At 39.2% G+C, this 24,389-nt stretch overlaps 3 protein-coding genes across 13 annotated transcripts in view; 1 reads left to right on the top strand and 2 right to left on the bottom strand.

Moving 5' to 3' along the window:
* The window catches only part of cacna2d3 (calcium channel, voltage dependent, alpha2/delta subunit 3), a 30,362-nt gene extending 12,310 nt beyond the window's left edge, over nt 1–18,052 (bottom strand). The window contains exons 1-12 of the mRNA XM_077726385.1: nt 17,713–18,052; nt 12,033–12,327; nt 10,728–10,809; nt 9,533–9,757; nt 7,839–7,955; nt 6,284–6,343; nt 3,197–3,359; nt 2,000–2,131; nt 1,473–1,533; nt 1,209–1,359; nt 1,058–1,132; nt 634–723 (exon numbers count right to left, since the gene is read on the bottom strand). Coding sequence (XP_077582511.1) covers nt 634–723; nt 1,058–1,132; nt 1,209–1,359; nt 1,473–1,533; nt 2,000–2,131; nt 3,197–3,359; nt 6,284–6,343; nt 7,839–7,955; nt 9,533–9,757; nt 10,728–10,809; nt 12,033–12,148 — 1,272 coding nt within the window. The 5' untranslated portion in view covers nt 12,149–12,327; nt 17,713–18,052. The remainder of the gene's footprint in view (nt 1–633; nt 724–1,057; nt 1,133–1,208; nt 1,360–1,472; nt 1,534–1,999; nt 2,132–3,196; nt 3,360–6,283; nt 6,344–7,838; nt 7,956–9,532; nt 9,758–10,727; nt 10,810–12,032; nt 12,328–17,712) is intronic.
* LOC144203108 (parapinopsin-like) lies at nt 15,640–20,189 on the top strand. Of its 2 annotated transcripts, XM_077726384.1 has the most exons (4): nt 15,640–16,052; nt 16,118–16,446; nt 16,745–16,987; nt 18,219–20,189. In XM_077726384.1, the coding sequence occupies exons 1-4, from the start codon at nt 15,725–15,727 to the stop codon at nt 18,336–18,338; spliced, it is 1,020 nt and encodes a 339-aa protein (XP_077582510.1). In that variant the 5' UTR covers nt 15,640–15,724; the 3' UTR covers nt 18,339–20,189. The 2 variants fall into 2 exon arrangements, 1 of the variants encoding a protein (XP_077582510.1); XR_013327613.1 differs by lacking the exons at nt 15,640–16,052; nt 16,118–16,446; nt 16,745–16,987 and adding an exon at nt 17,497–17,943.
* Nucleotides 20,190–20,621: 432 nt separating this feature from the next.
* The window catches only part of cacna1da (calcium channel, voltage-dependent, L type, alpha 1D subunit, a), a 44,628-nt gene continuing 40,860 nt past the window's right edge, over nt 20,622–24,389 (bottom strand). For 8 of the 10 annotated variants that reach the window (XM_077726373.1, XM_077726379.1, XM_077726377.1 and 5 more), the window contains 6 exons: nt 24,145–24,171; nt 23,478–23,606; nt 23,170–23,309; nt 22,921–23,027; nt 22,338–22,655; nt 20,622–21,764 (listed from right to left, as the gene is read on the bottom strand). In XM_077726373.1, the coding sequence (XP_077582499.1) occupies nt 21,459–21,764; nt 22,338–22,655; nt 22,921–23,027; nt 23,170–23,309; nt 23,478–23,606; nt 24,145–24,171 (1,027 nt within the window). In that variant the 3' untranslated portion in view covers nt 20,622–21,458. The remainder of the gene's footprint in view (nt 21,765–22,337; nt 22,656–22,920; nt 23,028–23,169; nt 23,310–23,477; nt 23,607–24,144; nt 24,172–24,389) is intronic. The other 2 variants (XM_077726374.1, XM_077726375.1) reach the window with 2 other exon arrangements.

The following is a 24,389-nucleotide window of genomic DNA, read 5'->3' as shown; positions in this document are numbered from 1 at the left end:
TTGATAATTACAACAAAGAAATAATCTACCGAAAAAAAATTACCTTTTTGGTGTGCAATGTTTAATGCACACTCGAATTGTGTGGTGTTTTTACTTGAGCGTCAACTCTGAGCGGTGTAGCAGATGTGTGCTGCCCACCTGATTATCATATTCATTGCAAAACTGTAATTAATCCGACAATTGTAGCAGTAAAGACTGCTTCACCTCAGCTTTGCCAGTTCTTGCCTGTTAGAGGCGAGATAAAAAGCATGCGGTGTGTCTCTTGTCCTTATCTGCTTTGTCTTCTAATAAGGCATGATATGAATCATTGCCATTAATTACAGCTATTAATCACAAGTCAGTGTTTGGAGGAAGCAACTGAGTAAATCATTGCTGTATTTAGTTAGGTTTTAATTCTAATTTGAAGCATTTTTCGTTTAGCAAACAAGATGGTAAAATAAATTGTTAAGTTTATACTATAATTTAGCTTTCAAAATTAATCTGTGACAAAAAGCACATTCATATGAATATTTTCAAAGAATAAAACTGTTTTGATCATGCACGGGACCTGACATATTTTTCTTTTCAAATGTTGCATTTAAACCAGTCACGTTTTGCAGCGTATATATCAATCAGTAGAAGTATTTGACTTACGTCATTGAGGATTGTGAAGGCTTCAGTCAGCGCCTGTCCTAAAAGTCCAATCCCTTTGGCAAACAGTTTGTCTAGATGCTCACGGAAATGCTAGCAGAAACCAATAATGCAATCACTTTAAAACATCCAACAAAGGCTACTACAGTAATATCTTGACATACAAGTGCCCCAACGTACGATAAATTTGGGATACGAGGAAAATTCAGAGCATATATTTGCTTATGAGAACAGCAAATATCTAAAAATGACACCAGCTCAACCCTTTTTCATCGGGTGGGAACGGATTAATTTGTATTTAGTTATTTTCTATGGGAAAAATTGATCTGACATATGAGTAAATTGACATACGAGCTTGTTCCCAGAACGCATTAAGCTTGTATATCAAGGCATTACTGTATATAGTCATGACTTTATTACAACTCACGTCTTTGTTGGTTCTGTCTGCCCGCACTAGAGTGCTATTCAAACATGGCTCCACATAATGGATGTTCTGGTTATACTGCATACACATGAATGCAATTGTGAACTGCTTAATTTCACAAAATGTATAATGTAGTGTATGTGGTCTCACTTACTGCAATGATGTTAAAGAAGTCATCATCTCCAAGTGTGTCTAAAATTGAGGAGACCGTCTGTCTGGCGATGGTTAGTCTCAATCCTTTCATGCTTCCACTTACATCCACTAAGATGACAACATCTTTTGGTGAAGTTGCAGCTTGAATGTACCTGTAATGTGGTGAATTCAATATTCAGGTGAAAAAATAAAATGTAAAATAAGCTAAAGTAACAATTAAAATCCACAGGCCAATTGGCTAGGGTTTAGGCATAGAAAAAATTACCACTTGCGATTCCGGCAGTCGAAACCTATGACCCCATTTTCATCTGGATGCCACTTCACCCCTGCAAAACAGATCAATCCATTTGATTGTACAGTTGTGCAGTACCCTATGGAAAATTACCAACCAAAATATGAACAAATGAATACATTTATAACTATAAATAACATCAATAATATTATACTATGTTAATAAACAAAATTAAACTAAATTGTCTTGACTGGATTGTTTGGATCCAAAAATGCTGTGAAGAAAATACATACACCATTCTCATCACTAACTTTGTATCTTTGTATGCTTACCACCCCCTCGCTGTGCCTGCAGACCCTCAATGGCAAATGAGAATTAATTACACTCAGTATGTTCGCTCCCTCTCTGATGGTCTGTAAAATTACAACATTAGCCAAATTACCCTTTTAGCTATTTGATGTCATTTGTTCCCGTTGCTTCTTTGGCGCTGAAGGCTGATGACTGACTCCCTTGAGACCTTCCCGCACCAAACACAACACCCGCGCAAACATACCACTTACCAGGGTACTGCCTGAAGAATCCTTTTGCACTCCCAAAGTACTGCCAGATGAGAGTGGGATCTCTTTCAAAATTCTCCACAAACACTTTGTTCAGAGCTTCTGACCAGTACACTCCATTAACAATGTCCGGATCTGCAGGGATGAAAGTAAAATGTACCATGTTTTCCACAATATAAGGCACACCTACAATGAATGGACTATTTGAAAATGTGTTTCATATTTAAGGTGAACCGGATTAAAAAAGGCAGTAGTAGTAGCAGTGTTGGTGGGAGGTGGAGGTAGTGGTAGTACCAGCAGTAGTAGTAGTAGTAGTAGTAGCAGCAGCAGCAGTAGTAATACTAGTAGTGGCTTGTGTTAAACATCTTCTAGATGGAGCTATAGTAGGAGTAACAGTAGTAGTAGTACTAGTAGTGGTAGTATTTGTAGTAGTAGAACCGGTAATAGCAGCAGTAGTATTATTAGTAGTTGTAGTAGTGGATTGTGTTATACAACCTCTACATGGAGCAATAATAGGAGTAACAGTAGTAGTAGTAGTGGTAGTACTAATGGTGGTGGTGGTAGTAGTAGTGGTGCTAGTAATAGTAGTAGTAGTAGTAGCAGCTGCAGCAGCATGGGATTGTGTTATACATCAACTAGATGGAGCTCTGTTAAAGGGAATTTCATACAATGATTAACCAATATTGATCCATACATAGGACGCATCGGATTATAAGGCTTTATAAGGCTTTAAAGAATAAAGATCTTTTAGTCTTTTAGTTGCAACTTACAAGTGTGGAAACTACGGTTATACAAAATACTACGTTCTTCATTTTACAAAGTGGGAGCAGATAGATGTAAATGAAATAGTAATGAAACTAATCATCTGGCTTCCACAACCAAATGCGCACTTGACCTTTGTCCTTTATTGAACCCCCTGGAGGAGACACAATGCTTTTGACTAAATCATGGCCTCCTCTCCGCCTGTGGACAAGCTGGCATCAACCTCCCTTTGTGCACTGAACACAAGACTTATGAGGAGTCCATTAGAGCCAAACAAAAGCAGTTCAGGAGTTACGCTCTCTTTACGCCCCTGACTTGGTATCGATCCCCCTGTCGTCAGCCTGAAGTAGACTCGGCCATTTTTCACATAAACCACTTATTCCTTCCCCTCATTTTAACAGCTCAAGGTAAAAAGCCCAGAACTTCCTGTGGGCTCACCTTTGTTATACATGTTGGTGGGCACCTGCACGACGCTGAGGCTCAGGTTGACGGACAGATTGTTGAAGTGGTCATTTGGTTCTAGCAGGAACTCTCCTCCCAATTCCATGTTGTTGCCCTCGTTGTCCACTTCGTTGATCAACACGGCGTTGAAGTACTCGTACTGCAGACAATTTTAGAAACAGTAGTAATGTTACATTTCAGGAAGGATTTATTTTTACACAAACATACGCCATGTGATAAGACATTTCATCGCATTTTTTCAACCTTGATGAGTCAAGTATTCTGACATCGGGTCTCGTTCTAAGGCTCAATAAAATGTATATTCACGGTTGAGAGTTTATGTGTACAAACATCGGTTCAAGCCTTCGGGTGTGAATTATTTTATTTTTCCACTGTGCTTGTAAACTATTCCCAAAATGTTTATGCCCGGTTAGTTGATGATTTGAAATTGCCTGTATAAGTGTGAATGTTTTTATTTATTTTTTTGGCCTGGACTTTTTGGCCTAAATTGTAAACCCTAATAGTAAAAAAACATATATATTATATAAGAGATTAGAACAATATTTTACTAATGTGCTGAATAGTTCTTCAAGAATAAGCAGTATAGAAACAGTCTACTGCTATACTAAAACCTTTTAAATTCACTTCACATTGCATCTTCGAAATATATTAATACAATGTGAAACAAAAATCTACAATAGTAGCAATAACAAATGCAAACCAAAATAAATGCCCTTACATTAACATAATGACGGCCTTAATTTTAAGCACTGTACTTTGATAACAGTTCAGTAGAAATGCTATTTTTATTTTTTTCTATCTGAGAAATTGAATTCAAGTCTTAAGAACACATTGAGAAAAAAATCAGTATGATAACTAATGGAAAAAGGGTCTTGCATCCCAGAGGGAAAAGTATAAACGTGTCTTTCAATAGCTGTTATTTAAAAATAAAAAGATGTGAGTGGCCTCTTCATGGCCTCCTGCACCAATCCAGTAGGAGAAAGTGAATGAAGAAGAGGGAGGGAGGGAGTCTAAGGGAAGGAAGGCTAGGTGGGCATCACCATCAAGCAGCACTTGACAGCTCATACCACGCCTGAGCGGCTCTTTGACGAGCTACGGCGGGGAGAAAGGGAGGGAGTTTTCTGCGGAGGAATAGTGCATCCTCAGCAGAGCTGCTGTACAGAGAGGCCCGTTAAGCGTGAGGGTTATTATTGTATAGCAGGCCATGGGATACTGCGGCTATGCTACGCTGATTTTTACACCACTGCAGTCAGCTGGAGGCCTCACTGCAGAGACCTGCCCTGACTGAGGCCCTGCCGCAGTAACAACCGGCACAGAATGGCGACATAGCCTCTTTTTTTTCTCCCCTTGTCGCCACGTTCATACGTCTCTAAATGATTCAAATGCGTTTTTAGAATTGTGATTCAATATCTTGATTCATTGGACTACGGTTTTATTTATATACGAAAAACAGAGGCTTGGATATATCTTATTGATTTAATGGGGATTTAAAAATGTGAACCATTAATACAGAAAGGCCATGGTGCAATGGTTCTTATGCCTGACTTTGGTGCAGGCATCTTGGGTTCGATTCCCACTTGGTGGCAGTGTGAGTAATTGTCTGTGTATCTGTCTGCCCTCAAAACAAATGATAAGAGACATCAACTCTGATGTGCACACTCCCTTGAACTGGTGAATCCTCTCGGGGTCAATGCGGAAATCTCCAGCGCTCTGACTTGCCGCGGCTGAGATAAGAAGGCCCCCCTTATCATGAGGTAGTCAGTGAAATGGTCCGTGAAAAAATAAAGCGGTGTCAAAGAGGCAAGGGTGTCGAAACGATACCACAAGCCCCAATGTCATGGCATCACTTCATGATCGCACATTGATAATTTATTAGTATTTTTATATCCTTTAAAAAGGGAGTATGCTACAATCAAAACCGTTTGCACTTTCACAGGTAAAAATAGTTTTTTAGAGCCACTAAAAAAATATTATAAACTTTATAAAAAAAAACCCAGAGAGCCATAATACACAACCTTAGACAAAATGTAATTACATTTAAAATAAGTAACGTTAGAAATTGAACGATGCGATAGTATAGAACTCCATTGTTTGAAATATCGTGACTAATTTAATAATATTTTTTTGCAGTGTGAACATGTTAGGCATTAACTCCTAATGAGGGCAATTTTTTATGTGTAATAATTTGTTTCTCATTGAATAGTACAGATGCATTAAAAGGTTGTGACAATGTCGAGTTTAATAGCATCCAAAAACTAATTGTTCATTAATTAAAAAATGCCCCATACAGCCTTGAATGATATATCAAGCACTTAATACCGTGATGATATTTCATTCAATGCAAGACGTTCAAATGCCAGAACTCCTCGTCTTGTTCTGGCTTTGAGAAAAGCTCAGCGAGCGACAAAGCCAATGAAACATATTCAAATGTGGTAAACGGTTCTATTAACTTTAAAGTACTGTGGTTATTTCAGTGTTGTGATTGCTCGAGTAGGTTTCCAATCTGGAGCCACGTACGTGAAACATGGCGCTCCGAAAAAGAGTTTCATTTATCTTTGTCCTTTGGACAGAGAGGGAAAAAGATGGGGAGGTGGGAGAAGAAGAGGGTGAGAGAGGCGGGGGTCCAATAAACGACAAAAATACTGCATTCCCTCTGCAGAGACTAAGGAGCCTCAATGCAGCTTGAAATTCCGCAATGGGAGCTACTTTAGTGTCCTGAACACAATCATCTGTATCAACTGTACCAAATAAAAGAAAAATAAATTACAAAGTGTTCGATTTCACCCGTTTACTGGTGCATTGGCACTCTAAAATCGCCATTTTGATCCATACGCATGAAACTTTCTCTTCCTTGAAAGAAACGAATGACTTGTGACGTCAGCCTTCAACAAGGATGCATAATGTTTCAAAACTGACGTCCAAGGACAGAGCCAATTCAATTAAAGACTTATAGTGTCCATTACCTTGTCCCTTACTCTAATCTGCTTCATGGCCAAATGATTATTCTCCCTTACCCCACACGAATTATTCACTCTTTGGTATTTTGTGTTAAAAGATCTTTACCTGCAAGTCCGGATTTTCAGTGTGTTGATGATGGGCCTCTTCGGCAGCCTCCACCAGTCTCTGCACAAAGAAAAAAAAACTTAACAGTAGGAAATAAAATACTTCAGAAAATGTGCCTGATTGCATTTTTTTTAAATCTGTGTCCATATGATATTATTGTATCTTACTATCAAAGCTATCAAAGTAAAAAAAACGGGTAAAGACTTGACAACAAAATCAACAAATGAACGAATTAGACCTGACACATCCATTCCAATTGGTTAAATAGGCAGCCTACTTCAAGAATGCATTTGCATAGTTTTAAAGACAAAAAAATAGCAGATTCTATCATATTAATTTAAACTTCCCACTTATTGTTAAGCGCCAAAAACTATTTGGTCACTTATTGTCACTGATATTTTACCTGACTAATTGACCATTCCTAAAATGCCTAAAAATACTGTATTTTGACATCACAATAACATTTGTTCATTGGGTTTCCTCTCTGGGCTGCTGGTGTCCAGTAATATATGGGTCCCAATTTCCCAAACAGTTTATCCTTTAGTGTGAAAAGTGCCCCACAACAGATGAGAAGCTGTGATTGATGGGGGGGAGGTGGGCGTCGGATTTCACGCAGTACGCCGGGCAGCAGTCACCTCTATAATAACTCCTCTCGACAAATGTGCTTGGCTCTGTGTTTTCAGGGAAATTCAGCCAGCAGGTAATTAACATCCATCACACGTGTCAAAAATAACTGCTATATTAACACAATTGAGAATTCCATTGACCTCATTGGGATATCCGACATGTTTGCGGTTGGATAAAAGCAACACAATTATAACCAATTTAATAACCAGGCTACACTATGGTATTTTATTTTTAAATGACCGAAATGTTGATTGGATTCATTTCATTTTTCAGAAATACCTGACCTCATGTTCACCAATATCAAGCCACATGTGTATTGTATACGTAATTTACAGGAGAGACTGTGGAAGAGGAATCCTGAGATAAATGTTATCATGTTCCAGCAGCCTCTTAAGAGCATCTGTGCAGAGGTCGCAGTCAGGCTGCTGCAACTCAGACCTCTGATAAGGTTGAACACAGGACATCAATCTACTATTTCAATTTCCAAATCAGTTCTCGTGTAGGGAATACATGACAACACTATATTTCCTTAAGCCATGCATAGATGAGTTGATATGTAAAACTGCAGTTGGGACAGAAACTGGTACTATACAATTGCTAATTTAAAATAGTATAATAATAGAGTTATGGGGTTGACGGTTGGATCCCAGGTCAGTCCTCAATGTGAGGATTCCAGGTTCAGAAATTCCTGTGTGGAGGTTTCATTTTGAAACAAATAGCTTTCAGAATGGGAAAAAGCACTGAAAATCTGTTCACAGATAAAAAGGATTTAAAGTGACAGCACCTATTATCTTCCTCTGATAGAGTAAAAAGTGTTTAAAGAAATGGGTTTGATCTGTTTGACTATTTGACACATTTAGTAACTCAGTGAGCAGCTTAAAAACAAACAACTCAAACTTGAGTGTTTTCTTGTAATAACCAAACTTACCCTAGTGGCATCTGCTTTTTTGCGGAACATTTCCTGCATCTTCAACGCCAAGTTTTTGACCAACTTCACACCATCAATTTCTTCCACTCTAACAGTTTTTTCCGGTGGCTTGTACTTCTAAGAACAAACAAGCAGCAACAAAAAAACAAATTTAAAGCCAGTCAGATCCACACCAGTTAAATAGACATCCAATTGGGGCAGTCAAGCACATAAAAAAAAGGAATATCATTACACCCTCAACATGTCATAACTTTCTTCTTCACTGATACATCTTGGGAAATTCCTAAACAAGGATTCAAAGTTTCCAAATGCGCCTTGACAAGACGTATGAACGACAGATAAGACCCACAGCGAAACACAAGATGATTGATGGCTTTTATCTTTTTTTGCCGTCATTACTTTCACACACCACTTCCTTCTGTCTGATTGGACAAAGACAGCCAAGTTGTGTGGCTGTAGAAAGGCGGGGTTGCGTCCAAAAAAAGCTACGCATGGTAAGAGTGTAATTGAAATGAGTCAGGACAGAGGAGAAAGATAATAACGTGTCAAGGCTGGCCGATTCTGGGTAATGAACGACAGCCAAAATAATGCTGATTCCGCCGGATGCACCGGACCTCCCCTGATACGAGACACTCTCCACGATTTAGAAGAATATAACATTACATAATCCTTCACCAGACAGGTACACACCCATGTCCCAAACACACACCTTTGGTAAGGCTATGAAAAGATAAACACAGCCGCAGCCGCTTGTAGTTGATTCAAACACACTGCAGATTAGGCGCACACAAAACCCCACACGCCAGTACACGGGGCGACAAATTACCTAGTGAAAGGAGGAGTGCGGGCTCGCAGTGGAGCAGAACAGTTCATTTCACGCCTGTCCTCCTCGCCTCGGCACCCAGCGACCCCCCCTTCCTGCCTGAGTACGTAGTCCTCCCAGCATCAAGATGAGAATAGTGCCATCCATCAACAATCAGGACTGGTCACCATTATTGATCAAAACAATGGCAGCCTTCCCGCCCACTTTTGTGAGCTCTTAGTGAGAGCGCTTACGTCACAACAGAAGCAACTAATGATCAGTCTTAATGATCAAACGACCCTTTCACTGTCTCACAGCTTGCTGCTTTGTGCTGACTGGCTATGGACGTGCTTGGATGAGCTGGAGTGTGGGTATTACCAAAATCTGGAGGGCATATCTATTTACATATGCCTCAAAGGCCCTATATCACATGGGAGGGTACTCTACTGACGTCGATCGTTGGGACTTTGTTGAGCCACAACCCGTAGCCCAATTTTTTCCAGACAATGAAATATTAGGTTTGTTTGTAGACTTGAAGGCTTATAAATGTAAGATATTTAGGATGCAATACATACTATGTGAATGAAGCCCAAAATGTAGCCATCCTTTTCTGAGTCATGGGGGGTGTGATATGGTGCGTTTTGAATTTATAGAGTACAACCTCATGTTTTCAGGACCTATTTCCAATTCAATTTCCATGATAAAACTAATAAGAACTCGTCCACATACTTTTTTTTTGTCTGTTCAGACAATTTTAATCCTTAAGGATCTGTGTGAGTCTTGATCACTTATTTTTTAAAACTCTTTGACAAGATTCTATCATTTACTTGGTGTAAAAAGCCGTGATATGAGGCCTTTAAAATCCATATTTGTTGACGGAGAGGCTTCTCACCTCAGGACAAGGCTGGTTTTGAGCCTGAAGTCGCTTCCGAAACGCCGTCTGGATGCTTTCGCCATATCTCCGTGGATTTAATCTGGTGGTCCCGCCTTCTTCCCACCCTCCGGGACATCCGAGGGAGAGTCGAGAATTAATTCTGCTGCTGCCTTTGGTGGGAGAGGAGGAGGCATCGGAGCTGGAATTGCTGCCTGGACGTGGAGCTGTGATAGCCCATAGTTCCTGAAAAAATAAAACACATTTTGCATCAGGTGTTACAAACAGGGGTTTTGAAGCACAAAATATTTTGGACTAGTATTCTTTTCACATCGCCTCACTTTGAAGAAAAACATTTTACGTCGGTTATCTTCAATTGCAAACTCAAACAGAAATTGTGGAATAATGGTTTCATTCATAAAACTTTCATTTATTTATTATAGCTTTAAGCACACCTCTGCGTGAGAATTAAACAGTCACGATAGTGTAGAAATACTTAAGTGTACTTCAGTGCTGTCTATTCAAAACAGAAGTGAGCTCGTAGATTAACAACTCGTGAAGCGCATAAGTGACCCAGCAAAACCACCAATTTAGTCAAAAACAATTTAAGGGAGCCATTCATTATCCACGTTTAAATTAGTCTTATAAATCAGTATTTTGAAAATCCTCTTACAGTAAAAATGACTCAAATAAATGGCCACTTTGCATCCTGTATTATAATTTATGAAGGAAGATACAGAAGTGCATCGTGTTCTTTACAAATAATGAGTTGTGTGATTTAAAAAAAATAACATTTAGGCCAGGAGCAAATTCATATTTCATCCCGTTCTATAGGTATTAATGCAAGTCAGGTTCAAATCCAGATTGACACTCACTCATCATGAATAACTGCCTCATATTGAGACTCTCTAATACACATTATCAGCCTTAACCTCATACTTTGTTATTCCGTGTGCCACCTTGTCACATTCATATCCAAGAGGTTGAGGCTCTTGACTCCAGGGAGTTCATGGGAGGGATGAGAACAGGAGGGCAAAATCAGGGCCGTGGTTAATGGGCCATATGAAGTGCATGCGACACACACACACACATAAATGCAGACACACACACACATGGTGAGAGAGTATATCTGAAATGGAAATCAGCATGACAATGCCCAACTGTGCCTTAGCATGACCACGAAAGAGAGTAGTATATTGTAAAGTGGTGTACAAACCTTCTGTAGCAGCTGGGATCCAGAATATTTAGCAGAAATGGATTTAATCTCACCACCAAAAGCTGATGCCCATAGTTTGACGCTGAAATACAGAAAAAAAATCATACTAAAGAAAGAGATATTTCACACAAAATGCATTAGAAAACCTAGAAATGCCATATTCTCGGTTTACCAAAACCGCATAGAAAATTGTGACCATCAGGCTTTTTGAAAAATATACAGCTTGGGGGTGAAAATGAATGATAATGTAGTCTGCACTATAAATTTGGGAACTGTCGCTTTTAGAGGATCAGTAAGAAATTTTACTTTTGATCAACTGCTGCCAGCTGGAAAATAAATAGAAAAATGTTGATTTCATTCTGCTAATGATGTGTAAGATGAAGTCAAAATATAGAACACATGTATGATGCATTGAAATGCCATTAACCTTTTTTTGGTGAAACAAATGCTTGACAAAAATATGGAGTCATTTTTTCTTCCATTTTCATCAAGAACAAAATGTCGTCCTTTAAAGGTCCATATCTCCTTCCACCAACATACCTAAATCAAATTATCGGGATTAATATCAAGCTTGCTGATGATTTGATCATTTGATTCAAGTGTGGTAGAGGAGGGAAATATAGAAAATTGACTGGATAGGGGCTCTTAAAGATTGGACTTGGCAACCCACGATGTATAGTATACCTAGTTCATTAAATTTCTTCATTTATTTCATTAAGACATCTTTTTTTTATTATTATTCAAAGTACACTACTTATGTTTGACAATTTGACAGAGTTTAACTGATTTAAATGTTTTAACATCATTTTATTATTAGAATGATGGAACATAAAAAATAAAAACGTTTTGGAAGCAAATTAATCATTGAAAAGATGTCGTTCATTTAAATCTATAAATCCAGGTCAACTACGTACCTTAATTTGATCAGGAAAAAGAAAACCAAACGAATAAAAAACACATTTCGCTTCAGTGTTCAATTTTCTTAACAATAATGGAAAGAAAACGCTTCCAGGTCACTAATATTAAAACTAAAATCATGAATAAAACCGTTGCGATTCATTAATCTACGATATTTTCTTCATGAGTTGCCAATTTGTTTTAGCATGATAAAATAGTGAGAAAAGAAAGAAAAACGTCTTGAAAAAAATCTCTAAAGACGACTTTCTTTGTCTCACTAATTACAATCAATCGAGATACGTGTTAACAAAATAGTCCCACAACAGTATATATATACCGGACGTGTAGTGCATTTCTTGAGTGAAGGAAATCAACATCTCTCTCCCGTCACAATCGCTCGTCACTCACACGGACAGAGGGATCCCCTGCTGGGATGCCGTCGCTTCCAACAGTAGCACGCTGACCCCGGCTAAGATGCACAGCGGCACGCTGAGCAGGCGACATGTGCGCTCGAGATGCACCATGATCCCAATGTGTCGGCAAGAGGGGGGGACCAATGGACTCCCAGAGGGACTTCTTCTTCTTCTTTTTCTTCTTCTTCTTCTTCTTCTTCTTGGGGTTACGTTATCCTTCTGTGATAGACGAGGTCCTCCACGCCATTCTCCGTGAGAGAAAGAGAGAGAGAGAGAAAGAGAGAGAGATACTAGAAAGATAGAGAGAGAGGGGGCGGGGGGGGGGGGGGGGGTGAGAAAGAGAGAGAGAGAGAGAGAGGGAGAGACGGAATGAGAGAAAGAAAAATGATAGAGGGAGAGAAAAAATGAGTGATATATAGAGAGATGGATGAGAGAAAGAGAGAGAGAAAGAGAAAGAAAGAAAAATGATGGAGAGAGAGAAAATGAGAGAAAGAGAGAGAGAAAGAAAGAAAGAAAAATGATAGAGAAAGAGAGAGAGAGAGAAAATTAGATAGAGGTAGAGGGAGAGAAATAGTTCCAAAGTCACAAATCCTACCCAAACTCTTTAAAAGTGACAAAGTACACCAATTTTGTATGAAATTGGCGAGACTTTTAAAAAAATAACATTAACACAAATAAGAAATGCAAAAATATTTTCCATTGGAATGAAAGGGTGACTGCAAACTGAAGTGAACTTGGTGGTTGGTTAAGAGGCAAACGTTTGGCAGCTGAGAAAACATAATATACACAAAAAGCTAAACACACAATTTAAAAAAATGAAATCAATACTTCTATTCTATTTCAGTGTCAGTGAAAAACCTTTATGTAAAACAGCACTTCTTTGAAAAGAGATAAATGCTTACACGTGCAAAATGGAATTGTTCACTTTTATTCTGGAGCAAATACTGCACCTTATTGCAGTAATGTGACGCAATTTAAAGTAAACCAATGACAAGGCAACTATTTCTCCTTGCAGTCTGCTTTTCTTATTTGCACTACCAAACGGAACCCTTAAATTACGACGCAATTTTCCAATAGGAGAATAGTCTGAGGAAGAGTATTCAAGGGAAAGAGTACGCAAAACAGGGTAGGCTATAAAATTATTAGCGTGCAAAACCAAACTGCAGTTAAAGCAAGGGACTGGGATTGATTCCCATTAAATGAAAGAAGTTGTTCCTGTTTATGGACTCTCTATGTGTTCAAAATCCTGATAGAAAAGACTGTCGTTTTATCATTAAAAGCTACGGTTAGATTGGAGAAACTAGACTGTAGCGATTTAAGTGTGATGTAAAGAAGGTTCTTAAGGGAAGCTTCTTAGAATAGCATAATGACAATAAGGTGCTTCTTAGAATGGCATAATTACAGTGGTACCTCGACAAATTACAATTAAGTTTAGTGTCAGGTTAGATTACATTTATTTTTGAGTGTCTGCATCGTAATCTAAGTTCATTTAAATGTGTTTATGTTATGTTACGAGCGTGTTGCCATGCACAAAATCCCTCCCCTCCGCGAAATCCGTCTAAGTTTAGTTCTATTAAACACATTTTAGTACTATTAAACCACTAGCTATTGGTTACTTTGTAAATAGATGGCAAATTAGAACTAATAAAAATGTTTTTCCAATCCTGTTTTGGGTGTTTTTTCAGAGGCTTGCAACAATTTAATTTGTTTTTAGTTCATTTCTATGGGAGACGTTTGTTTGAGTTACGAGTAAATTGACATATTTGCTCACGAATTAAGATCGGATCTCAAGATACCACTGTATTACGATGACTGTTTCTGGAGATTAACAAAAAGACACAAAACCAACCCACTCAGCCTCCTTCTGTACTTCTTCACTTTGAGAATTGGGACTGCAAACTTGTGCATATTCCCAAGCATGAATAGCATCCAACGCATTTTTTGGAACGTGACCAGTGACCACAACCCCAACTGGCACAACCCACTACAAGCAGTAGTGTTTCAACCTGAAGCTTTTATTAGTTTAGTAATTGCGTCGTACATCAAAGTTGTGAGGAGCCCCGAACTGTCTGGAATGCGGCGATAAGGCGCCCCGGATCGTTGTGACCTCACAATGCTGACTGCTCCGATGCTTTAATTAAGTGTCCAATAAAGCAGTTCGCTGCCATGAAACTGAAGCTAGTCCTTAACTCAAAGTGGCCAATGTGTCCTTGAGAAAATTCTTTTCAGTCTTCTGATCCTTTGTAAAAGCTAAAAAAAAAAAATACCAAATAAACCAACGGTGACGCAAAAGGGCAATTTGTCGGGAACTGTACGAAATTGAAAGCCAACAACTGAGTTTGACTATTTTTCACAGTCACACAGCAGAACACCAGACATCAATTCGGGTTAAAATGTTAGTAAACTTACTGTTTGTTACAATGCAGTAAATGACAGTTTGATTTTACATCACGTGTCAGTGAACTCTTAACCCAAACAATTGTAATCTCAGTCTTGACTTGATTGAACATAACCCTCTTAGAAGGTTAAACATGGGGCACCTGTGTGTGTTAAATCCTAGGGGGCTTAACATCACTATTTCGCAATGGAATACTATAAGGAAGAGTGGAGGACTTGGTTTATAGTCACCCTGAAGAAGTAGAACATAAATTCTTCATTGTCAGGTACAATGGGTACAATGAAATTAAAATATCAAATTAAAAAAACAAAAAAAACACTGTCATCAATTTGGTGGATGAGTGGTTAGGGCGTCTGCCTCACAGTGGGGCTTCTGGGTTCAAATCCAGGTCAGTCCACCTGTGTGGAGTTTGCATGTTCTCCTCGGGCCTGCATGGGTTTTGTCTGGGTACTCCGGTTTCCTCCCCCATTCAAAAGATATGAATGGACATTTAAAATGACCTCTAGATATGAATGTGATCGTGAATAGTTGTGTGTCTCCTTGTGCCTTCCCTGCGATTGGTTGGCCACCAATTCAGAGTGTCCCCCACCTCTCGCCCGGATTCAGCTGGGGTTGGCTCCAGCACCCCCTGTGACCCTAATGAGGATAAAATGGTTCAGAATATGAGATGGTTCCTATTACCTACTCACTCAATTTCTTGAACATGGGCTTCAGTGTCATGCACATATTTTAGATATATGTTACTGTTGATGAAACTACAGTTTCGATATCCTTATTTTATTGAGTATAAAAGCAATAGAAGCATGCATGTGGAAGTAGGATTATTGATTTGGATGCTGGACAAAAATACTGTACTATTATACTGTATATAATTTTAAAACAATAAAATATAATACTATCAAAAGCTATCATTCTTTAAAAAGTTGCTAGCCTAAAACATATGATCTATTGAGCTATGATCACTAGCCTTTGACAGATGTAGAATAACCCCCCGACTAATACGGCATAGATGATTCCATAGTGTGTAAATACTACGTCTTCAACATAATTGCTTGACTTGGGAGTGTTGTGGTGGCTCAGGAATCACACCTGCTTAGTGAGAGGATTCCCGTGGAGGGGTCATCTTGTCCCAGTGCTTAATAACGCAAAAGGTTCACGGATGATCATTTGTCTGGGGTGGCTTAATCTTTGTTAAATCCAGTCCCTGAGGATTTGGTCAGCAGACTCAAGGCATGTAATCTCAGCACTCCTCTTCAAATTCTCTTATCGGTTCCTGTAGCTCTGCAACTATGCAGCATTCCCTTTTTACACCCAATTCCTCCTACTTGGGCCCACACGGGGACCCCCCGCTGTCACGCACTGGCTTCATCCTACTCTCCGTGGCAATGGCCCTTTTTACCGGGCCGGCTATCTTGCTCAACGCTACAGTGATCATTGTGTCCCTCATGCACAAGCAGCTGAGGCAGCCGCTCAACTACGCTCTGGTGAACATGGCTGTGGCAGACCTGGGCACGGCCATGACCGGAGGACTTCTGTCTGTAGTCAACAACGCCCAGGGGTACTTCTCCCTGGGAAGAACAGGCTGTGTGATGGAGGGCTTTGCCGTGTCCTTGTTTGGTGAGCCAAGGCAGTAACGCCAGTGACTTTTAAACACTTCTTCTTATGTCTTCCTACTTTTCCAGGCATTACATCACTGTGCACCGTTGCCCTGATCGCCGTGGAAAGGATGTTTGTCATATGTAAACCTTTGGGGCAATTAACCTTTCAAAAGAAGCATGCACTAAGGGGAATTGCCTTGTCCTGGCTTTGGTCCTTGACATGGAACGTGCCCCCCCTTTTGGGATGGGGCAGGTACGAGCTGGAAGGCGTCGGAACGTCTTGTGCGCCCGACTGGCACAGCCGAGAACCTCACGTTGTGTCCTACATCCTTTGCTATTTCGCCTTGTGCTTCGCCCTTCCATTTGCAGTCATCTTGATGTCCTACACTAAATTACTGTGGACGTTACACCAGGTGGGCTTTCACGCAAATGCATGTGTTGATTATATATTTGTCAGGGGGCACATATTTTTGTTATGATGCTGTAGAAGTGCATTAATAATATGTACTGATAGCGGTTTCTAATAATTGACTTTGTATGTATGTATATGGATATATAAGTATGAGTGCGAGCGTGTATGGTTGTCCGTCTGCTAATGCCTTGCTGGGATGGGCTCCAGCACCCCCCATGACCGTTGTGAGGATAAGCGGTTGGGAAAATGAATGAAGTGCATGATGTAAAGGTAAAAAAAACATGTATGATGTACTCCAGGTGACGAAGATGGCCTGCGTGGAGGGCGGTGCAGTAGCTAAAGCGGAGATGAGGGTGGCGGCCATGGTCATCGTCATGGTCCTGACCTTCATGCTAAACTGGCTGCCTTATGCCAGCCTGTCCATGATAGTGGTCTTCAATCCGCAAGTGGAGATTAACCCACTGGTGGCAACAATGCCTGTTTACTTGGCGAAGAGCAGTACAGTATACAACCCCATTATTTACATCTACTGCAACAAACAGGTTGGTATTCAAAAATACGCTTTTGTTAACTAATCCTTTCTGACATCTAGTGGTCAAAAGGAGAAAATACAGGATTCGAATTGAACAAATCAGATGTATTAATTCTGAAAGGCCTGATAGAGAACCAGGAGTTCCAAAATTGACCAATGAAATACATAACGACTCATTAAAATTTTAGTCTTTCAATTTTTTCTAATGTCTTTCAATACTTATTGAAATATTGAAAACTTATTGGACAATAATAAAGATAAATTAACTGAAGATAAGTTAAAATATTATAAACATTGAAATTTCAACAAATATCGAACCAAGAAAAATAATTGAAAACAGGAATGGATAGAAAAAATAAAATTTCCTTCAGAAAAATTGGAGGATGCAACTTGAAATAAATCAAAATTCATTTGTTAAACAAGAATATATCATTTTTCCATACACTAATAAGTGTATCTATATGTGACATCATCTTTGATGTTACTCTAAAGCAATGGGATCAAACATAAAGAGCCAATTGGGTGGGCCAAGGACACATTGGAACACATTCAAATTCAAAATGGCAAAGCATATGGATGCACCACTTTCAAACTCTTCCTACTTTTCCACTATTTTCTCAAATTCTTCCTCAAAGCCAGACTTTAGCATCAGATATACCCGTATGGACTTATTAAAAATCGGTCTCCGGCAGGAAACTATGCTTTCCAACGACTTCCATTGCATGCACAACATACCGGAGGAGATAGCGAGATCGCCGGGAACTCCGTCAATCGAGGCCGTCTTGCAGAAAAGGTGGCGTCGGCATTGGACGCATAGGCGAGGCTGTAGAGCGGGCCGGTTGACTAAGCTTAAAAAGCAGCGTCAGAAACCACCATCTATACCTCAGATAACTGAGTTTAAATGTCCATTAGTTGGGTCCACACAGCCACTAAATGGGCTTTCAATTCTTAAAGAACCAACAGTGGGTGAGTGAATATGTTATGTTCCATAAAATGTCCTTTCATGCAGTAATCAAACTCAAACATTTTGACCAATCAGATTTCCTGCAAGTGAAATCTGTTCATTGCAAACAGGTGGTGCTTGTTTCTGCAAAAAAAACATTCATTTGGTCAAATTGTCTGCTTAGTATTAGTTGAAACAACATGTTTGACCTTCTTGGCCCTTTGAAAAAAATGCTTTGACAACCTTCCTTTAAATAATCATAAATGGCCTATATTTTTTTTGCCCTAATGTGTTCTAGTTCCGCAAGTATGCCGTGCCTTTCCTGCTATGTGGCAAGAAGTTGTGGCCGGAGGACGAAGAAGCATCAGAATCAGCGACCATCGTGGAGTTAACCTCCAACAAAGTTTTACCCGCTTAAATCCTCCAATCATCCAAAACCATTTTCACTTGCCTAACATCAATGCATCTATCTTTGTGTTAAACATATGGCTTATGTATTTAAAGCTCTTTTATGGTCTTGGCTATAACCCTTTATAAAATACTCCCCCCAAAAAAAAATCATATTTCAGCATGAGTTTATTCAATGATGCTCAATAGAAAATAAATAACATAATTTGAAAAAAAGACAAGGCCAAGATCAAACAAAAAAAAAAAACTCAAAAGGTATTGTTACAAAACTCAATTGTATATTTCAAAGTATTTGCTACTAAGAGATGTAAACCAAAATTAAACATTTAAGAGCAAATATCAAGACTTTCAAGTATAGAACATTACCATAGGTCTTTCCCCAATACTTTATACATATTTTACATCATTCTCTTTTTTTAATACAGCTTTCAAAACATTAATAAAAGTACTTATATCCGTAATAATATGACGCTAAGTGATAGAAACGGTACGTTTCTCTGTAAACTGGCATTTGATCCATTTTCATGTTTTCCCAGCAGAGCAACAACATACCTTTTTAAAATATCCTTTGAATTCTCTTTCATTCCCAGCATTTTAAGATGAGGCATGAATGACAAATATAGATTCCACTAAACCAAACACACAGTCACAAAAAAGTACAAAAATGTTCTCACCTTAAATACACAAATCAGTTTATAAAAAGGAGAAACAAAAAGCACAATACACTTAACTTGTGCAAAGACAAACAACTATGTGCTAATATTGAAGACTCAAACAAGTCACTATTTACTCATTTTTTTCTCCAGGAATCCCTGACTTGAGGTAAAAGTAAGTTCTTTTCATCTTTAGATTAACTCAATGCTTCAAAGTTTTACAAAAGAATGCATATCTTCAGTTCATCATTTGCTACGAATAGTACAATGTGCCAGTGATGTATGTGCATTCCTTTTAGTCATCAGCAAAAGGACTTAAACACTTCTTTTTTGTTTTTGTTTTGAACGCACAAACATTTCAAAGAGCCCTTTCAATGTGCACATAAAATGGAAATCTACATTGTCATGACATTTAAATTAGCGTACAGCAGTTACAGGCCGACAGATTTAAACATATACATCAGTTCGTAAGAATCCTAAATATTCTTAACGCTTAATCCGACTTCTTTCCTAAAGCTTACTTCAGTTATCTCGTTATATCATTTAAATAAAGTTAGCTTGTGTTCATCGGCCTTCCCAGTTCGAACATTTCGGCATCAGCGGATTCATCTTTTTTTTTTTTTTAACCCTGTTTAAAACACCCCGTAGGACACAGTGACACATATAATAGATACATTTCGACAAGGATATGTTGTCACTTTTGCCAAACGTGGTTTACACCATGCCAGGCAGGTAAAGAGAGAAAGGGGGGTGTCATAAAGTGGAGAGGGTCTTTTCGTATTACTCAATAGAACACTTTCCATTCGATGTTGTCCTCATGCAATCAACCAAATTCTATAAAGACTCTTAAAGGGGCCATCATCATCATCAACATTAACAATAAAACTACAGCACGAGCTTTAATGATCATTTTTACCCTCTGTTATTTTTGCTATTCCATCTATCTTCTTTCAGCAGCAAAAAAAAGGCATTTTAATAAAGAGCAAGCATAATTAGATTTGAGGAAGAAATAAAGCAGCAACCATTGATTGATTCTTCAAAGCGGATTCCGAAAATGTTGTGACGTGACACAAATTGGGATGAAAATAGAATGCAATTTTTGTTTTAGGATCAAATTAAAATGAAGAGTAAAGATGTATATTAAACTACCTGATTTTCCTCCTTTTAAATCAATAATTGAAATTTTTTTATTGAATTTTCCTGTGTTTTTAATTTAAAAAATATTTTGTAAAATCTAAAACTATATATAAAAAAGGCTAAAATAAACATTGTTTTAGATCTATAAAAAATTGAATATTCAGGGCTTTTAATCCAATTATAAAAAATTAAAAACAATCTAAATATTATATCTAAAATGGTCCGGCCCACGTGAAATCAACTTTTTGAAGATTTGTCAACAGCAAGGAATTTAAAATGAACAATTTTCCCTTTTCTTCTTATTCATAGTTTGTATAGTGTCACAACTTTTTAGGAATCCGGTTGGTGAATAAAGTTGGAATCACATTTTTTCCGCAAGGTACTTTAAAAAAAAAAAAGGGGTTGACTTTAGACCAAACAATGAATGAGCTTTTTTTGTGCTAAGAAATCAGAATTTTGCTTGGCTTGTGCAGCTTGTGTTGTTGGTCAAACGAGGAAAAACCTCCTCAAACTGTGCTCAAAAGCAATCAAAAGACAAAGAAACTGCATTTCTGCAAATCAAATGCAACAAATGGTACCTAATAAGTGGGTGTCTGCTTTTTTTTTTTTTATAGCACATTAGAATGGTCCATATTGCTGATCTTGGAAATCATACATAATTACAAAATATAGAATATCTCTTTACAAAGTGTCCTGTATTATATAATACAATTTACAGCATCTCAACTAGGAAATGTGGATCAGGCTATTCTACATTTGGAAATAACCTGCCTACCAGTGCATTCATCACAAATGCTTGAAAAGTAACATGTTAGTTCCTGCATATATTCTGTTTTGTTGTACTAACTCTTTGCTGTGTGACTCGGCTGCAGCATTACTACTGTTAAGTAACACGGGACAAAAGGGATCAAACTGGACTAAAAGGGAGGATTGGGGGACGTGGGACGGATCGGGAGGACAGATATGCCTTTCTATGCTTGCATTGAAAACTTGCATGATATGCCAAACCTTAATAAAGTGACAGAGGTAATGACATCGTACATCTGATTGTCATCACCCTTCCACGCCAGCCCGAGAGAGCATGGCACGTCCTCGCCACTCATCCTGGATGGTCTCCGCCCGGACCCCCAGGTCAAGAAGCCCTTTGACGGGAAGGTCAGGTCGGCCCCGTCTGGAAGGGAGAGAAGTTTCCTTCTATGAAACGTGGGGCGCGTGGGTATTTATTTCTCTTCCCTATGCCGTTCTCTTCAGTGTGAAGGCACTTCTTTTGGTCAGAGCCTGTAAATACAATGCGTCTTGTATTTTCACTGATTGTAGTCGGGTCATAGGGTTCTTTTCCGCTATAAAGTCGTGATGCAGATCATTTCGTCAGCCAAATCCTCTTCGTAGGGAGCCCGGGGTTCCGTCTCGGGCTCTTCGTCGCTGTAGCTGGCCGCCGGATCCTGTACTTCAAAGTCCCCCGTGGTTATGAGAGGGAATACGTTGACGCCATTGACCACCGGGGCCATGCCGCCATTCAGCAGATGACTGGCCGCGCTTTCCATCTCGTCGATGGTCATCTCGCAGGCGTCTGCTATCTCGTGCTTGGTGGCCGCCACGAACTTGGGATCCTTGGCGTACCTCCCGAGGCCCTCGGATATTAAAACCTGCCCCAAAAACAAAGGAAGCTTGTCGTCACTTTCATGTTACGAGCGTGCTGCCGTCCAAATGTCTGTAATTATTCCTGAGCAATTATTCTTGAGTCGGTAAATTTGGCATTTTGTAAAACGCAATTAGCGAGACAATAAAGTTATATTGGCATTTATATACATCATTTGTTATGCTTGTAACACCAGATATTGACTTGTTTTCTATCTTCTTTTGTGAGTTTTATTGTAGGTATCCCACATACACAAGAATGAGCTATTTAATCGTCAACTAAAGTTGATGGATGGCTCATCACAGCAAATGAGATTTGTAATAAGAATAATTAAGAAATCTACACTACTTGTGTGACTACATTTTCCAAGTTTTTTGGCTTCAGCAAATGGGCACAAAATCCAAAGTGATGTACTAGAAGCCATTTCCAATATAGAAACTCCAACAAGGGTTATTCCCAGCAATAGCTGTACTAATAAATAGTTTAAAAAAACATTGAGCAATCAGGCCAAATTCAAAACAATTGTAATTGAATTGAACTACAGTGAGATATAATTTAACAAAAATAAAAAAAAACTCACCGCTTCAACGAGACTAGTGGCGCTACCTCGCTTCTGGTGGTACTGGCTGTGGTACTCGGGTGGCACCTGCAGGTGAATAGGCGAGTACGTCCTCTGCGTAAACTCATGGTCGTCAGAATACCACGAGCTCTTGCGCACCGATATGTGGCTGCTGGCGACACTATCCCTGTGCGGGTGGTCTATACGGATGAGAGGGGTGTAGTACGGTGACTGGTCTTTGCTGGTGGGGGTGGCAGGAGGCGTGGCCCAGGAGCGGGTGGAACGGGTCGGGGACAGGTGATGGGCTCTGCTGGAGTCCAGGCCAGCTACAGCCATGACCTGACAAGAGACAATGCCTAATGTTACTACAAAAAAACTCAGGAATACTGAGTAAAATGACAGAAAAGCTCGCAATATTCGATTGACGATATCAGGATTTTGCCTGCGTATTGTCTCTCCAGAGATTTGTTGGAAACTCATTTTAGAAGTAGAGATAAATATTTTTAAAGAGGCACAGTGTAAATAGACTTGCAAAGTGAATAATGGCAAAATCACATTGTGTCATTTTCAATGTGCTACTGCAATGTGCTACTACTTTAGTTACCTGGTGCTGCATAAGGTGCAGTGGTAGTGCGGTACGTTGATGTGGAAGCTCATCGTGGCTACCTTGCCTCCGCAGACACTCAAAGTTAAAAGACGGCCTTCTGTGACCTGAGCAACACACGTCGACCAGTGAGTACAAATGTTAATGTGGCAAATACTCTGTTTTGTGTTATTTTTCCTATGAAACGAGACTGTACAATTATTTTGTGACGTTAAAAGTTAGCTTAGTGTAGGTAATTAACAGTCAAACCTTCAGGAGTGGCAGGAAGCAAACGTCTTTTTGGTGACCGCCTTGAGTCATGGTAGAGAGGCTGCTCATCGTCGTCATAGTAACTGTCAGGATGATGGTAACCTTTTGGGGTCTCATACTCTGCGTCACTGTTCTGGTATCTTAATTTCAATACAAATCGCATTAGATCTTATAAAAGGAGAAGGACATGATATTATGTGCAATCCCAACATATATATATTATTTCCTACAAAAAAAAAAAAAGTTTTTTTTCCAGATTAGATGGCACTTTTATGACGTTTTGATCAGTGATTGAGTTGCTGTCCTACCTGTCCCCCGAAAGCATGCTGTCATCTTCATAAAACTCTTCTCCACTAAAATACTCCCCAGACAAGCGATCTTCATCCAACTCCTCCTCTCTGCGGATGGTGGGGTGACGTCTATCCCCACCGTTGGACCTGAAAAGAATTATTAGTGTGCACTCTTTAGAAAGAGACAGGTTTATTGAACTTGTGTCATGCACTGCCATGCAGATGCAAGCCTTAAGAGTTGCAGTGCTTTTGAAACCTCATATAAGCATGAAAACGAACCAACACACCCAATCCGAAAGACATAGATTTAGAACTTGAAGACCTCTGGTGCTTATGTAAACCACATAAAGCCATCTAGCTATAAAAAATGAATCAAACTGATGAGTGTAAAGCAGTGGCCACCACTTAACAGGATCTAACATTCCCATGTGCCAAAACAAGCCACATGCATTAGAAAAGGAGCTTTTGACCGCAATATGCTGGCCACTTGCCCCCATTTTACCTCCCATGATTGAGTTTTATATGAATTGTTCACTAACCAGAGACATAACTGACCAGCATATCACACTTTAACTATGCACTTTGCAGGGATACAGACAGCCATTGACCCAAATGTGAAAAATGTAGTAAATACACCCTTTATTTTGCTGTTACTGCTGTTGCCAAACCTGGAAAAACAACATACCTAACATAGGTCTCATAGTAGCGCCTTCTGTCCGTGACAGCAGAGGGTTGGCCGAGAAAAAACATTTGAGTTAAGACGGAGAAAGGAAGAGAACACAGAGAAAAAAAGGCAGGAAAAGAGTGATATATATACTGTATATCATACAGCTCTTTACTGTATATCATACAGTATATGTACAGTAATCAAATATATATGTATGAAAAAAAGGAGTATGATGGTGGACATACAGAGTGCTGGACAATCTC

The sequence above is a fragment of the Stigmatopora nigra genome, chromosome 10 (genome assembly GCF_051989575.1).
Source record: "Stigmatopora nigra isolate UIUO_SnigA chromosome 10, RoL_Snig_1.1, whole genome shotgun sequence".
Classification (NCBI taxonomy): domain Eukaryota; kingdom Metazoa; phylum Chordata; class Actinopteri; order Syngnathiformes; family Syngnathidae; genus Stigmatopora; species Stigmatopora nigra.
This window is presented reverse-complemented; position numbering and strand designations above follow the sequence as displayed.

Bases quoted from the DNA above. Each gene is read 5' to 3' on its own strand.
- LOC144203108 (XM_077726384.1), top strand. From the start codon at position 15,725: ATGCAGCATTCCCTTTTTACACCCAATTCCTCCTACTTGGGCCCACAC. The intron at 16,447-16,744 runs GTGGGCTTTCAC...GATGTACTCCAG, and splicing joins TACTGTGGACGTTACACCAG to GTGACGAAGATGGCCTGCGT. The intron at 16,988-18,218 runs GTTGGTATTCAA...AATGTGTTCTAG, and splicing joins ACATCTACTGCAACAAACAG to TTCCGCAAGTATGCCGTGCC.